Source organism: Tupaia chinensis, unplaced genomic scaffold (assembly GCF_000334495.1).
Source record: "Tupaia chinensis unplaced genomic scaffold, TupChi_1.0 Scaffold000176_1, whole genome shotgun sequence".
In the NCBI taxonomy this organism is placed as follows: Eukaryota; Metazoa; Chordata; class Mammalia; order Scandentia; family Tupaiidae; genus Tupaia; species Tupaia belangeri.
The window spans coordinates 694989-708865 of NW_006159651.1; the positions used below are offsets into that span (position 1 = coordinate 694989).

General features: G+C 50.8%; 1 protein-coding gene across 5 annotated transcripts in view; it reads left to right on the forward strand.

The window, feature by feature from the left end:
- Positions 1-13877, forward strand: part of MDC1 (mediator of DNA damage checkpoint 1) — a gene marked incomplete at its 3' end in the record, with an annotated part of 21535 nt that overhangs the window by 5345 nt on the left and 2313 nt on the right. For 3 of the 5 annotated variants that reach the window (XM_014586968.2, XM_014586970.2, XM_014586965.2), the window contains 11 exon segments: positions 2139-2519; positions 2603-2678; positions 6737-8199; positions 8351-8416; positions 8576-8668; positions 9635-10387; positions 10494-10537; positions 11007-12301; positions 12636-13341; positions 13421-13540; positions 13653-13835. In XM_014586968.2, coding sequence (XP_014442454.1) covers positions 2139-2519; positions 2603-2678; positions 6737-8199; positions 8351-8416; positions 8576-8668; positions 9635-10387; positions 10494-10537; positions 11007-12301; positions 12636-13341; positions 13421-13540; positions 13653-13835 — 5180 coding nt within the window. 5 annotated transcript variants of the gene reach the window in all.

Consider the following 13877-nt stretch of genomic DNA (forward strand, 5'->3'; position numbering starts at 1 on the left):
GCGACATAGCCATTATGCTAACTGCTGGTCCCAAATAAAAATGATTTTAAAAAATAAATTTTAAATAGAAAAAAAAAATTGAGACCAGCAGGTGATGTGGTGGATAATGCACTGGACTCCCATAAGGTTGACCATGGTTCAAGTCCCAGACCTGGGGGCTTGCTTTCTCACTTTTCTTCTCTATCTCTGTCTTTCTATAAAACTTTCACAGAAGAGTTAACCCCGTTCTGCTCAAGTTATTTCTAAAGATCCAAAAGGGTGAATCTCTCCCTAATTCATTCTATGAAACCTCTATCACCCTTATCCTTAAATCTGATAAGGATAGGATAAAATTAAATAATTAAAAATAATATTTAATACAATTCAATAATTCTTTTTTTTTTAGAATTACTTTATTTAACTTTATTTTATTTATTTTAATTTGACCAGAGAGGGACAGAGAGAGAGAGAGAAAGTGAGAAAGGAAGCCGCCAGGACTGGGACTTGAACCATGGTTGGCCATGCCGGAGTCCAGCACCCTTATCCACCACACCACCTGCCAGCCCCTGCAATTAAATAATTCTTTAAAAATGATTAAAACTAAATTTTGTATTATGTTTTGTTTTGTTTTTTTTGAGAGGTTATTGCTATAGGGCGTGTGAGCTCGCCAGAAAGACAGAGAGACAGAAAGCAAGAAATCACCTCCCAGGGGGGATGGACACGCTGCAATCCCTTCTCCTCCTTTCTCCTCTCAGGATCTTGGGCATACACGCATAAGCGCCTGGCGTGAGTTTAAGCCACCGGGTCCAGGACTCGAACCAAAGTCGACTTCATGGGAGTTCAGCAACATAGCCATTACGCTAACTGCTGATCCCTGTATTATGTACTTTTTAAAAATAATTATTTTATTTCATTTATTATCATCATTATTTATTTAATTTGACTAGAGAGACACATAGAGAAAGGGAAAGTAGGAAAGCAAGCCTCCAGGTCTGGGACTCGAACTGTGGTCAGCCATGTGAGAGTCCAGCATCCAAACCACCATGCCACCTGCCAGCCCCTGTATTATGTACATTTTATTACAATGAAAAAATCCAATGAGGATGGATGAGTATTGCATTTGAATAAAGCATTACATATGTATACTCTTCAATGAATACATTTCCTAGACTTTTTTTTTTTCTTTTAAGAGAGATTTTTGGTATAGGGCGTGTGTACTCACCAGAATGATAGAGACAGATAGTGGGGGGACCAGCCGTTGGAGTAATGGCTATGTCCATTGACTCTATGTAGCTGACTACGGTTCGAGTCCTGGACCCGGTGGCTTAAACTCACGCCGGGTGAATGTGTGTGTGCCCAAGATCCTGAGAGGAGAATGGAGGAGAAGGGATTAGGGTGTGGCCATGCCCCCTGGGGGGTGATCTCTCACTTTCTGTCTTTCTGTCTCTCTCTGTCTTCTCGCTTTCTGTCTCTCTGTCTCTCTCTGTCTTTCTGACGGGCACACATGCCCTATAGCAAGAAACTCTCAAAATAAAAAGAAAGAAAGACAGAAACTTAGAGCGATAGAAAGCAAGAAATCACTCCCCAGGGGGCATGGCCACGCTGCAACCCCTTCTCCATTCTCCTTTTGGGATTTTGCCCACACCCCACACCCACACACACACTCCTGGCATGAGTTTAAGCTACTGAGTCCAGGACTTGAACCACAATCAACTACATGGGAGTCCAGTGACGTAATCATTACACCATCCGCTGGTCCTGACCCTTTTGTTTTCTAATGTATGTGGGAGCCTTGAGTGAATAGAGGTTACCTACCAAGAACATTTTCCTTTTTTTTGAGAGGTTTTTGCTATAGGGTGTGTGCGCTTACCAGAAAGAGAGACAGAGAGACAGAAAGCGAGAAATCACCCCCCAGGGGGGATGGCCACACCCTAATCCCTTCTCCTCCCTTCTGTTCCCGGGATCTTGGGCACTCTCGCATGCACACGCTCCTGGAGTGAGTTTAGGCCCCCGGGTCCAGGACGCAAATCGCAGTGGACTATATGGGAGTCCAGCGACATAACCATTATGCTAACTGCTGGTCCCCCTACCAAGAACATTTTCCTAATGACAGGCTGCGACTCTGGCCTTAGAGCCTGTCTTCCTCTCTTAATTCTTAGATTTCCTGCTGTACTTCGGGAAGAATATGGTAGGCCGAATGCCTGACTGCTCTGTGGCCTTGCCTTTTCCATCCATCTCCAAACAACATGCAGTGATTGAGATCGTGGGCTGGGACAAGCCACCTGTCCTCCAGGATTGTGGGAGCCTCAATGGCACTCAAATCCTGAGGCCTCCTAAGGTTCTGAGCCCTGGGGTAAATTATCGTCTGAAGGACCAGGATTTGATCGTCTTCGCGGACGTGCCCTGCCAGTACCATCGCCTGGCTGTCCCCCTGTCTGTTGTCTCCCGGGGCCCTCTAACTGTCGAGGAGACACCCAGGGTACAAGAAGGAGCTCAACCCCAGAGGCTCCTGTTGGCTGAGGATTCAGAGGAGGAAGTAGGTAAGTTCGTATATTAGGAAAGGGGAGTAAGGAGATGGGAATGAATGTCAGTTTGTAAGTTTACTCCTTTCTTTTCTTGACAGATTCGCTTTCTGAAAGGTGTGCAGTGAAACAATCAAAGACCACGTCCTCCCGCTTGTCGATGGTAGTTCCAGAGAGGTGGGTGCCAGAGGGCCAGACACCTGAGTTTGCACAAGGAGGGAGAACCAGGGCTTGGAAGATGAATTACCAAGAGAAATAGCTGTCATGCAAGTTGGGGCTGGGGAACCGAGTCACTCTATTTTGTTGATTGATTGATTGATTGATTTTGCAATAGGGTCTGTGCACTTGCCAGAGAGATAAAGAGAAAAAGAGAAAGTGAGAACTCACTCCCCAGGGGGAATGGCCATGCCACATCCCTTTTTTAAAATACAAAGCAAAACTTTACTGTCTATTAATAAAATATAACCCTGGGTATGGTCTTAGAACAGGCAAGATACGAGTTTGAAGAGAGCAAGGATTGGAGAAGAACTGCACACACTCCTCATAAAATGAAAAATTTCACTCACAATAGGGAACATCTTAATGTTGAGGAACTAACGATCTTCCTGCTTAAAAACCAAATGGCACAGAAGTTCTGGACGAAAGTGCTCTACTTAACAATGGGAAACTCCAGCCTCAGTACATAGGTGTTTGGCTTTTCTTTTCTTTTTTTTTTTTTTTTTTTGGAGAGGTTTTTGCTATAGGGCACGTGCGCTCGCCAGATAGAGAGGGACAGAGAGACAGAAAGCGAGAAATCACCCCCTGGGGGCATGGCCATACCACAATCCCTTCTCCATTCTCCTCTCGGGATCTTGGGCATACACACACACACATGTGCCCAGCGTGAGTTTTAAGTTGCTGGGTCCAGGACTCAAACCGTGGTCGACTGTATGGGAGAATCCAGCTACATAGCCATTACGCTAATTGCTGGTCCCATGTTTGACTTTTCTTTTTTAATTATGTATTTATTTTATCTTATTTGTTATTTTATTTACTTTTTTGGAGAGGTTTTTGCTATAGGGCATGTGCCCTTGCCAGAAAGACAGAGACAGAAAGTGAGAAATTACCCCCCTGGGGGTATGGCCATGCCACAGTCCCTTCTCCTCCACTCTCTTCTCGGGATCTTGGGCACGCATGCACACGTACCCAGCATGAGTTTAAGCCATCGGGTCTGAGACTCAAACCGTGGTCAACTACATGGGAATCCAGCAACATAGCCATTATGCCAACTGCTGGTCCCTGTTATTATTATTTTTTAAATTTGACCAGAAAGAGGCAGAGAGAAAGGGAAAGTGAGAAAGCAAACCACCAGGTCCAGGACTCAAAACACAGACAGCCATGTGGAAATCCAGTGCCTCAATGACCATGCCACCCACTGGCCCCATTGTTTGACTTTTTCAACTTTTCATTTGACTCAAGAAGACCATTACTCAATTAAAGGTGTTCGCAAAGATGATTTAAGGGCCCATATCAACCACTGTTTCCAAATGCAGAATCTACCTTTTCTCTTTCTTTCTCTTTTTTCTTTTTCTTTCTTTCTTTTTTTTTTTTGAGAGAGACATTTTTGCTATAGGGCATGTGCATGCACTAGAGAGGCAAGAGAGACAGAAAATGAGAAATCACCCACTGGAGGGATGGCCATGCCACAATCCCTTCTCCTCAAATTTCATCTCGGGAGGGCACGCATGCATGCGCACCCAGTGTAAGTTTTAGGCCACTGGACCCAGGACTTAAACTGTGGTCAGCTATGTGGGAGTCCAACAATGTAACCATTATGCCTTATGCTAATCCCTCTTGTTCTTTTTCTTTTTAAAGAGGGTTTTTCCATAGGTGCATGTGCTTGACAGAGACATTGAGAGGGAAAGTGAGAAATCACCCCCCAGGAGGATGGCCACACTGCAGTTCCTTCTCCATTCTTACACACACACACCCAGCGTGATTTTCAAGCCACCGTGTCTGGGACTTGAACCATGGTCGGCCATATGAGCGACCAGCACCGTAATTGCTACACCATCTGCTAATCCCATTGTTTTGTTTTTTAAATAATTTTTTATTTTATTTTATTGTTAATTTGCTATAGGGCACATGTGCTCACCAGAGAAAGAGAGAGAAAGTGAGAAAGCAAGCCACCAGGTCTGGGACTTGGACCGTGGTCGGCCATGAGGGAGTCCAGTGCCCTTAACCAACATGCCACCTGTTGACCCTGTATTAGTAATCTTGCTTTAAACCAAGAATGGTGGCCCAGAAGGCGGCCTGGTAGCTAAGGTGCTGGACTCTTAAATGGTCAACTGCTGTTTGAGTCCCAGACTTGGCAGCCTGCTCTCTTATTTTCCCTCTCTCTTTCTCTAGTGAATGAAAAAATAATAGTAATAAATGAAATTAAATAATTTAAGAACAAAAAGCAGAACAAATGCTCCCATCCTTTTTTTAAATAATTATTTAATTTTATTTATTCATTTATTTATTTTAATTTGACCAGAAGAGACGCAGAAAGAGAAAGTGAGAAAGCAAGCCACCAGTTCTGGGATCCAAACCGAGGTTGGCCATGTGAGAATGTCCAGCACCTTGGCTACTATGCCACCTGCTGGTTCCAACAAATGCCCAATGTTGCGGACATCCCAGCCATGGTAACTTAGGTGTGTATTAGAAGTTGGCAGGGTTATGGGACCAGCAGTCAGCATAATGGCTATGTTGCTGAACTCCCATGTAGTCAACTGCTGTTCGAGTCCCAGACCCGGTGACTTAAACTCACACCAGGCACGTGTGTGTGTGTGCCCAAGATCCTGAGAGGAGAGTGGAGGAGAAGGGATTGCGGGATGGCCATCATCCCGGAGGTGGGGGGGGCGTTGATTTCTTACTTTCTGTCTGTCTTTCTGGCGAGTGCACGCACCCTATAACAAAAACAAAAACAAAAAAGAACTTGGCAGGGTTTGCCCTGATAACACATTCTTTGTGGATATCACTGAGAAGGTGATTTTAATTCAGGAAATGTGTTTTTCATTGTTTTCATTGTTTTTTTTAGTATTGGAATTAAGTAATGTAAATTCCTTTGTAAAAGATAAAAATGCTTTCTTCTCCAAAATATGCTTAACATACCTGAAAGTCAGATAGATGTTTGATGTCCAAGTCCTGACCTCGCCTGTTAGGATTCAGCATTAACTGATAAGATGCTCAAGGCTGCCTTAAAGGATCACATGCCAGAGAATGTTTTTTTTTTTTTTCCAACAATTTCATTAGCTATGCTGCCTGGGAACTAGAATATGAAATGTCCTTTGAATGTTATGGTCATGTTTTCAAGCCTGAAGTGAAATAAATATGTACTTAAAAGGAAAACAAGAGTATCTGAAATGAGGGCTAGCAGGTGGCTCTGGACAGTCCCACATGGCCAACCACAGTTTGAGTCCTGGACCTGGTGCCTTGCTTTTTCATTTTCTCTCTCTCTCTCTCTTTCTCCCTCTGGTCAAATTCAAATAAATAAATGAGGGACCATCAGGTGGCATGGTGGTTAAGAACGCTTGGACACTCTCACGTGGCTGACTACGATTTGAATCCTGGACCTGGTGGCTTGCTTTCTCACTTTCTCTCACTCTCTGTCTCTCTGGTCAAATTAAAAATAAATGAATGAATCAAGAATGTTAAAATAATAATAAATAAATAAATAAAATTAAGTAAATTATTAAAAAAAAAAAACCTGGAATGATCCCACCTAAGTCAAGGGCATAGAGTTACCATGTGAATAGAAAGGTGAGTCCAGGGGTCAGCATGTGGCATAGTAGTTAAGGGCACTTGACTCCCACATGGCCAACTGCAGTTCAAATCCCAGACCTGGAAGCTTGCTTTCTCACTCTCCCTCTCTCTCTGTCTTTCTTTGGTTAAATGAAAAATAAACTAATTAATTAAATTAATAGCTCTTTTTTTTTTTTTAAAGAGAAAATGGGGGACCAGCAGGTAATGTGGTTAAGGGCACTGGACTCCCATACAGCTGACCACAGTTCGAATCCTGGACCTGGCGGCTTGCTTTCTCGCTTTCTCTCTCTGGTCAAATTAAAATAAAGAAAGTTAAATAAAATAATTCTTTAAGGAAAAAAAAAAAGACAGATACTATCTTGTGTCTGTCCTCAAGGAGTTCAAGGCTGAGTGGGGTATTCTTTCCTGTGAAATAGATTCCTAAGACTCTTTCTCTTCTCCCTTTGCAGTGATGAAGAGGAGTCTTCCCCTGCCCGGGGTGGCCCTCGATCACCTTTTGCCTTCAACTTGAACAGTGACACAGATGAGGACGAAACTCAGCAACCGCCAGCAGGTGAGGCCACTTCAGCTGTCAGAAGAGGTACTACTGCAGATGTGCACCGTGAAGCTGATAGAGTTGCAGCTGAAATCCAGCTCAAAGAGGCTCAGCCTTCGGCAAAGGAGCAGGACAGTGACACAAAAGCTAAGAGAGATGCGAGGCATGGAGCGGTTCCAGTTGAGGCGGTTGTGGAAAGGAGCCAACCTCCTGGGGAGGACAGTGATACTGATGTGGAAGGTGGGAGCAGGAGCCCTGGAAGGCCAGCAGAAGTCCACGTGGAAAGGGCCCAGCCCGGCGGCCTCATCGACAGTGATACTGATGTGGAAGAAGAGGGAATCCCGGCTACGCCAGCTGTAGTTCCCATGAAGAAGAGGCAAATCTTCCATGGAGTGGGTACAAGAAATCCTGGCTTGGCACCTCTGCAGGAACGCCAGGCTGGAGATGATCCAGATGTGAAGGAGGGCAGGGCCCCACTGGTCGTCCCTCTGGAGAGAAGCCACACCTCCGTGGTGATCAACAGCGACACAGATGACGAGGAGGAAGTCTCGGCAGCGCTCACTCTGGCATGTCTGAGAGAGAGCCGAGCTGTGCTGTGGAACAGAGGTACAGATGTGGACGAGAACAGAGCCCACTCTGCGGTCCCTCTGGAGCAAAACCAGGGCACTCCTGGGAGAGAGAGTGACACAGACGTGGAGGAGGACGGGCTCCCCATGCAGATGAGAGAAATGGTCTGCAGGCGTCACACAGACAAGGATGGAGCCTGTGTTGCAGCACATTCAGAACAGCGCCCCCCTGCTCTTGGCGACAGTGCTGTAAATAGGGAAGCAGGGATGAGCTCAGCGGGGAGCCACCTAGAGAGAAGCCCAGCCTCCACCGCAGGAGACAGCCACACAGCAGTGGGGGTGGAAGCCCCACCAGGGCCAGGTGTCACTCCTCTGTACAAGCATCAGGTGTCTGTAGAGGAGACAGATCAAACAGATGTGGAAGTAAGGTGTGCCCCCCCAGAGCTGCCTGTGATGCCTCTAGAGCGAGCTCGGCCTTGTCCAGACGGGGACTGTAAAACAGATGTGGAGGAGGGCACACCCTTGGCAACCTCAGCAGCGGCAGGTCTGAGAGAGAAGCTTCCGGAGTGGGCTGCGGCTGTTCTTGAGCAGGAGAGGGCTCTTGAGGTAGGGGCCCAGGGAGGGTCACCTGTGGCACAAGTGGAGCGGGACCTTATCCCTGTCTCAAGGGAGAGCCCCACAGAATTGGTGGTGGACACAAGCACTCCTGGGGGACCCGCCCAGCCACAGAGAGAGGGAGCCCAGACCCCCACAGGAAGGGAGAGAGAGCCACATGTGGGCGGGACCAAGGACTCTGAAGACAGCCGTGACGGTAAGTGCTGACCTTTCTTTTTCCCTTGACCCCCGAAATGAACAGTGGTTCTGAGGGCTGGGGTTGAGAAGAGAGTAGTAGGGAATAAAATAAGGAATCAAGACTCAGATATGACTGTTTTGTCATCTATGCTGTGTTCCTCTCCCACCAGATTTTGAAGATCTGGACCTTCAAGCTACCCAGTGTTTTGTGGAGAGAGAGAATGGCAGCCCGGAAGGTGAGGACGTCTGTGTTTGAATCTCAGTGCCGGCAGGCGCCGAGAGATTAGACTGGTGGTCTTTGAAGGTGTGAAGGCTGGCGTGGGTAGGGCAGGAGGTGGGAGCAGGACTTGCAGTTCTGTGGAGGAGCCGTGCTTAGGCCGCCTTGTTTTCTGCAGCAGCCCAGAGCACGGAGGATGAACCCACCCAGGCCTTCTTGTCCACTCTGCCTGAAGAGCCTGGCCCTTCCCATTGCAGCGTCCAGACCCCAGGTACCAGACCCCAGGCCCCCTCCTCTGTACCTTCAGCTTCCCATCCTTTCTTGTTTTCTCCCTCTGAGTCCTTAGGCTGTCCTGATGATGTTTCTCTATCTTATCAGAAAAAAAATGTATTGAGTCAAGCCCATAGACCAGCACGTCCAGTTATTTCTTTAAGTTCATTTGTTTTATTCATAATGGCATGTACAGAGAGAGACCCTCGACAGAGTCTTATTCCACTATGATCCCCTTCCTCTGGCCCTTCAGCTTGTCAGGATCTTGGCATGTTCTCAGGCCCTCTCAGGGATCGGCTCCCATAGCTGGCCGTGGGCGCCCAGCACTGCAGATCAGTGTGCCGCTGGCTGTGCTGCCAAGCTGGGCATACTGGTCAGACAGTGCATGCTCTTGCCAGAGGAGAGAGAGGAAGTAACCTCTAATGCTGTGCAGTCACACCACAGTCCTTTTCTTCTGTTTCTCCATCCTGGGAGGATTTTAGGCAGGCAGACACATGCGCCCAGCATGTTGTTCAAGCCACAGGGGCTAGGGTTTGAACTGTATGGTTGACCATCTGGCATCCAGTGCCCTATGCACAGGGCTTAGCTGCTGTGCTGTGGAGCCAGCCCTGAGCCTAGATCTTTTTTTTTCCAAAAAGAATTATTTAACTATTTATTTTATTTTGACCAGAAAGGGACAGAGCTAGAGAGAGAAGGAAAGTGAGAAAGCAAGCTGCCAGGTCTGGGACTCAAACTGTGGTTGGCCATGTGGGAGTCTGGTGCCCTTAACCACCACACTATCTGCCAGCCCCAAGCTTAGATCGTTTTTAAAGAGGTCGCTGAGGGAGCTTTCATATGAGGGTATGGCTTTTCTTGATAGAAATATCACTCACTTATTATTTATGAATGTTTATCTTAATTCTTTTCAACCTTTTACCATGTTAGCTTGTACATTTCTCTCTCTCACTCACTGCATCTCTACTTCCAGGTACCCTGGATGAGCCATGGGAGGTCTTGGCTACACAGCCGTTTTCTCCAAGAGACTCAGAGGGCTCTGAGACCCAGCCTATCGCTGCCTACCTGGAGGCCCATGGATCTCACCCATCTTCACCCACAGCAGCACCATCAGACCAACCTGCAGAGAGCCCCATTCACAAAGAGTCTTTGGAGCTTCACGGCAGAGGGGGGCAGATTGCAGAGAAAGACAGGGGTACACCAGAAACAGTGGAGAAGGTGACCCCCGAGAAACGGCTGTTGGAGAGGGAAACCAAGAAACTGCCACCGAAAGGAGAGAGAGAAGTGAAGGCAGAGAAAGGGTTAAGCAAAAGGATGCAGAGCAGAAAGCGAAAACGGGAGTTAGCTACAGACACACGAAGACCAGAGGCGGACGAAAAGGTGGAAAGTTCAAGTCATGAAAAGGCTAGAGAGAGTCTGAAGGTGGAAACTGAGACCAAGGGTATCCAAGAGAAGGAAATGGAGACGCAAACCCTTGCAAGAGAAGTATGTGAGAGAGACGTAGAGAAAGCAGTACCCAAGAGAGAGAGAGCGCCACCTGGGTTAGACGTGACGGTGCCCAAAGTGATACCGGAGACGGGCGAGGGGAGTCAGGGCCAGCAAAGGCAAGCCTCCAGCCCAGTGCCAGAGCCTGAGGTGGAGGCCGAGGACCCTCAGGGAACTGCTTCTGGAAGCCAGTCAGGCGGAAGAAGGGGCGGTCCTGTGAGACCAAGGAGGCAGCAGAGAGGTAAGTGAAGGAGCACGAACCCGGGGTGGCACAGAGGCCTCGTGACAGGCAACCCCTGAGCAACCGGCTGCTCAGAGCTCAGCCGTTTTGTGGTCGCTTTCTCTAGGTCGTAGGAACTGCAAGGCGCCGCCTGCCACGAAGGCTTCCAGGGTGAGCTGTTTTCTGTGCCTCCCCACTCCCTAGTCAGCGCCTTGTCCCCTCCAGTGCCCCTGTCCTGGCCTCGCTTTAACCAGGTTCTTCCCCACTTTGTCCATTTTCGCCCACTTTCTCAACTCCTCAGCTGGCGTGTCTCCCTTTCCTTTGGGGCCCGTTCTTTCTCATATGCGTTTCCCGAGCTGTGTGTCCCCTACCTGATGCAGTCCCTTTCCTCATGTCCCTTCCCTCTTTGCCCCAGCCATCATTTTCGCCCTCGTCGTCCATGTGTGGGGAACACTGCACTGACATTAAGGGGAGAAGGTCACGGTCCCAGGAAGCTTTTGGTCTAGTGGAATGGGGTCACGGGCGGGAAGAGCAGAGCCAGCGCATGTACTTGAACCGTAAACAAGCGTCCGAGCAGCTTTGACTTTGACCTCTCTGCTGTCCACCTCTTCCTCCCTCACTTGTTTCTTTTTCTCCCCAGGGTGCTCAGGGCCCCCCAGATGCTTGTCTGCCTTCTACAGTGGCCGAAGCCTCGGCCCCACCCCCAGGCCCCCTTATCTCTCAGAGCCAAGAGCATCCTGCCCCTCAGTCCGTTTCCTCTCCACCTTCTTTCAAGCCTCCCATCTCAAGGACCAGGCAAAATGAGAGTCAGGAAGCTCCAGAGACTTGCTCATCCTCTGCACTGGAGCCTTTCCACCCAACACCTCAAGTCAGGGCCAGGGTGACACCCTCTCCAGTTCCCCACTCCACCCCCACAGACCAGCCTGTGCCCCCTGAGCCCACACCTCGGGCCACCCAGGGCAGGACACAGAGGTCCTCTGCCCAGACCCCTGACCCAGGTGAACCCACAGCCCCTGAGCTCCAGCCTTCCACTTCCAAAGACCAACCTGTCACCCCTGAGCTCACATCTCAAGCTGCCCAGGGCAGGACACGGAGGTCCTCTGTCAAAACGCCTGACCCAGTTGAGCCCACAGCCCTTTCCACCCCCTCAGATCAGCCTGTCCCCCCTGAGCCCACACCTCGGGCCACCCGGCGCAGGACACAGAGGTCCTCTGCCCAGACCCCTGACCCAGTTGTCCCTGCAGCCCCTGAGCTCCAGCCTTCCACTTCCAAAGACCAGCCTGTCACCCCTGAGCCCACACCTCGGGCCACTCGGGGCAGGACACGGAGGTCCTCTGTCAAAACCCCTGACCCAGGTGAACCCACAACCCCTGAGCTCCAGCTGTCTGTTTCCAAAGACCAGCCTGTCACCCCTGAGCCCACACCTCGGGCCACCCGGGGCAGGACATATAGGTCCTCTGTCAAGACCCCTGAACCAGTTGTCCCCACAGTCTCTGAGCTTCAGCCTTCCATATCCAAAGACCAATCTGTCACCCCTGAGCCCACACCTCGGGCCACTCGAGGCAGGACACAGAGGTCCTCTGCCAAGACCCCTGAACCAGTTGTCCCCGCAGCCCCTGAGCTCCAGCCTTCCACCCCCACAGGCCAGCCTGTCACTCCTGAGCCCACACCTCGGGCCACTCGAGGCAGGACCCAGAGGTCCTCTGCCAAGACCCCTGAACCAGCCGTCCCTACAGTCCCTGAGCTCCAGCCTCCCACCCCCACAGACCAGCCTGGCATCCCCAAGCCTATACCTGGGGAGACTCAAAGGAGGGTACAGAGGTCCTCTGTCAAGACCCCTGACCTAGTTGAATCCACAGCCTCTGAGCTCCAGCCTTCCAGTTCCAGAGACGAACCCGTCACCCCTGAGCCCACATCTCAGGGCAGGACACAGAGGCCCTCTGCAACCTGGCCTCCGGCCTTCCCCCCCCACAGCCCAGCCTGTCACCACTGAGGCTAGGACATCTGGAGACACTGAGGTCAGGACACATAAGTCCTCTGTCAAAAATCCCAAACCAGCCGTCCCTACAGTCCCTGAGCTCCAGCCTCCCACCCCCACAGACCAGCCTGGCATCCCCAAGCCTATACCTGGGGAGACTCAAAGGAGGGTACAGAGGTCCTCTGTCAAGACCCCTGACCTAGTTGAATCCACAGCCTCTGAGCTCCAGCCTTCCAGTTCCAGAGACGAACCCGTCACCCCTGAGCCCACATCTCAGGGCAGGACACAGAGGCCCTCTGCCAAGACTCCTGACCCAGTTGTCCTGGCAGCTCCAGAGCTCCAGCCTCCTACTCCTACAGACCAGCCTGTCACCACTGAGCCTACACCTCGGGCCATGCGGGGCAGGACACGGAGGTCTGCTGTCAGAACCCCTGAGCCAGTTGTCCCTGTAGTTCCTGAGCTCCAGCCTTCCACCCCCACAGACTGCCCTGTCCCCGAGGCTGTGGCTCAGCCCGCTGCAGTAAGCACTGCCCTGGTGCCTGCCACCCCTGAATCCCGCTCTCCCACCGCTACAGACCAGCCCGTTCCTCAAACCAGTCGCAGCAGGAGACAGAGGGCTCCTGGAAAGCCCGGCTCCCTCACAGACCCCACTGCTCGCAACTCATGTTCCACACACCCCCAGCCTGAACCCCGAGCCTCCAGGAGCCAAAGGCGAGGAGCCATGCGGGCAGCAGAGTCCCGTAGGCCCATGGCCGAGCCTACCTTTCCCCAGCCCCTCGAGGTACCCACACATACTCCTCAGGTTCAAAAGGTAGAGGCAGCAGGTAGAGTGAGGGTCACCCCAGAGCCCCAGCCTAAGGCCACTCAACACCGGAAGAGGTCTTTAGCTACTGCAGATTCCCCTCCACTTCAAAAACGGCCCCAATGCGAGGAAGTGCCCCAGAAGACAGCGGGCCTCGAGGAGGAAGATGCGGCAGAGAGGCCAGGGAAGGAAGAGGTGAGAGGGCTGGCTGGGTCACAAAGTAGGAACGAGAATGTGAGGGCTCAGAGACTCACTGAGATCCTTCTCATCCCAGGGCGTGGTCATTCCTGGACCAGGCAAGAGAAAGAGAGACCAGGCAGAGCAGGAGCCCAAGAGCATACCGAGCCGCGGCCTGCGACGGACCAAACCTGACCAAGAACCCACAGTCCCCAAAGTAGGAGAGCAGGGCTGGGGCTCGGTGGGCGGGGAGGGGAGGGTGGGGAGGACTGCAGCCATGAGAGCTGTCGTGGGTTACTGACTGCTCAGGCTAACCATCCCCCACACAGGTGCTCTTCACAGGCGTTCTGGACACCCGGGGAGAGCGGGCAGTGCTGGCGCTCGGGGGGAGTCTGGCTGAATCAGTGGCAGAGGCTTCCCACCTGGTCACTGATCGAATCCGCCGGACCGTCAAGTTCCTGTGTGCCCTGGGGCGGGGCATCCCCATCCTCTCTCTGGACTGGCTGCATCAGGTGAGAGGCCCGAAGCTGATTGCAGGCCAGTGGATAGTGGCG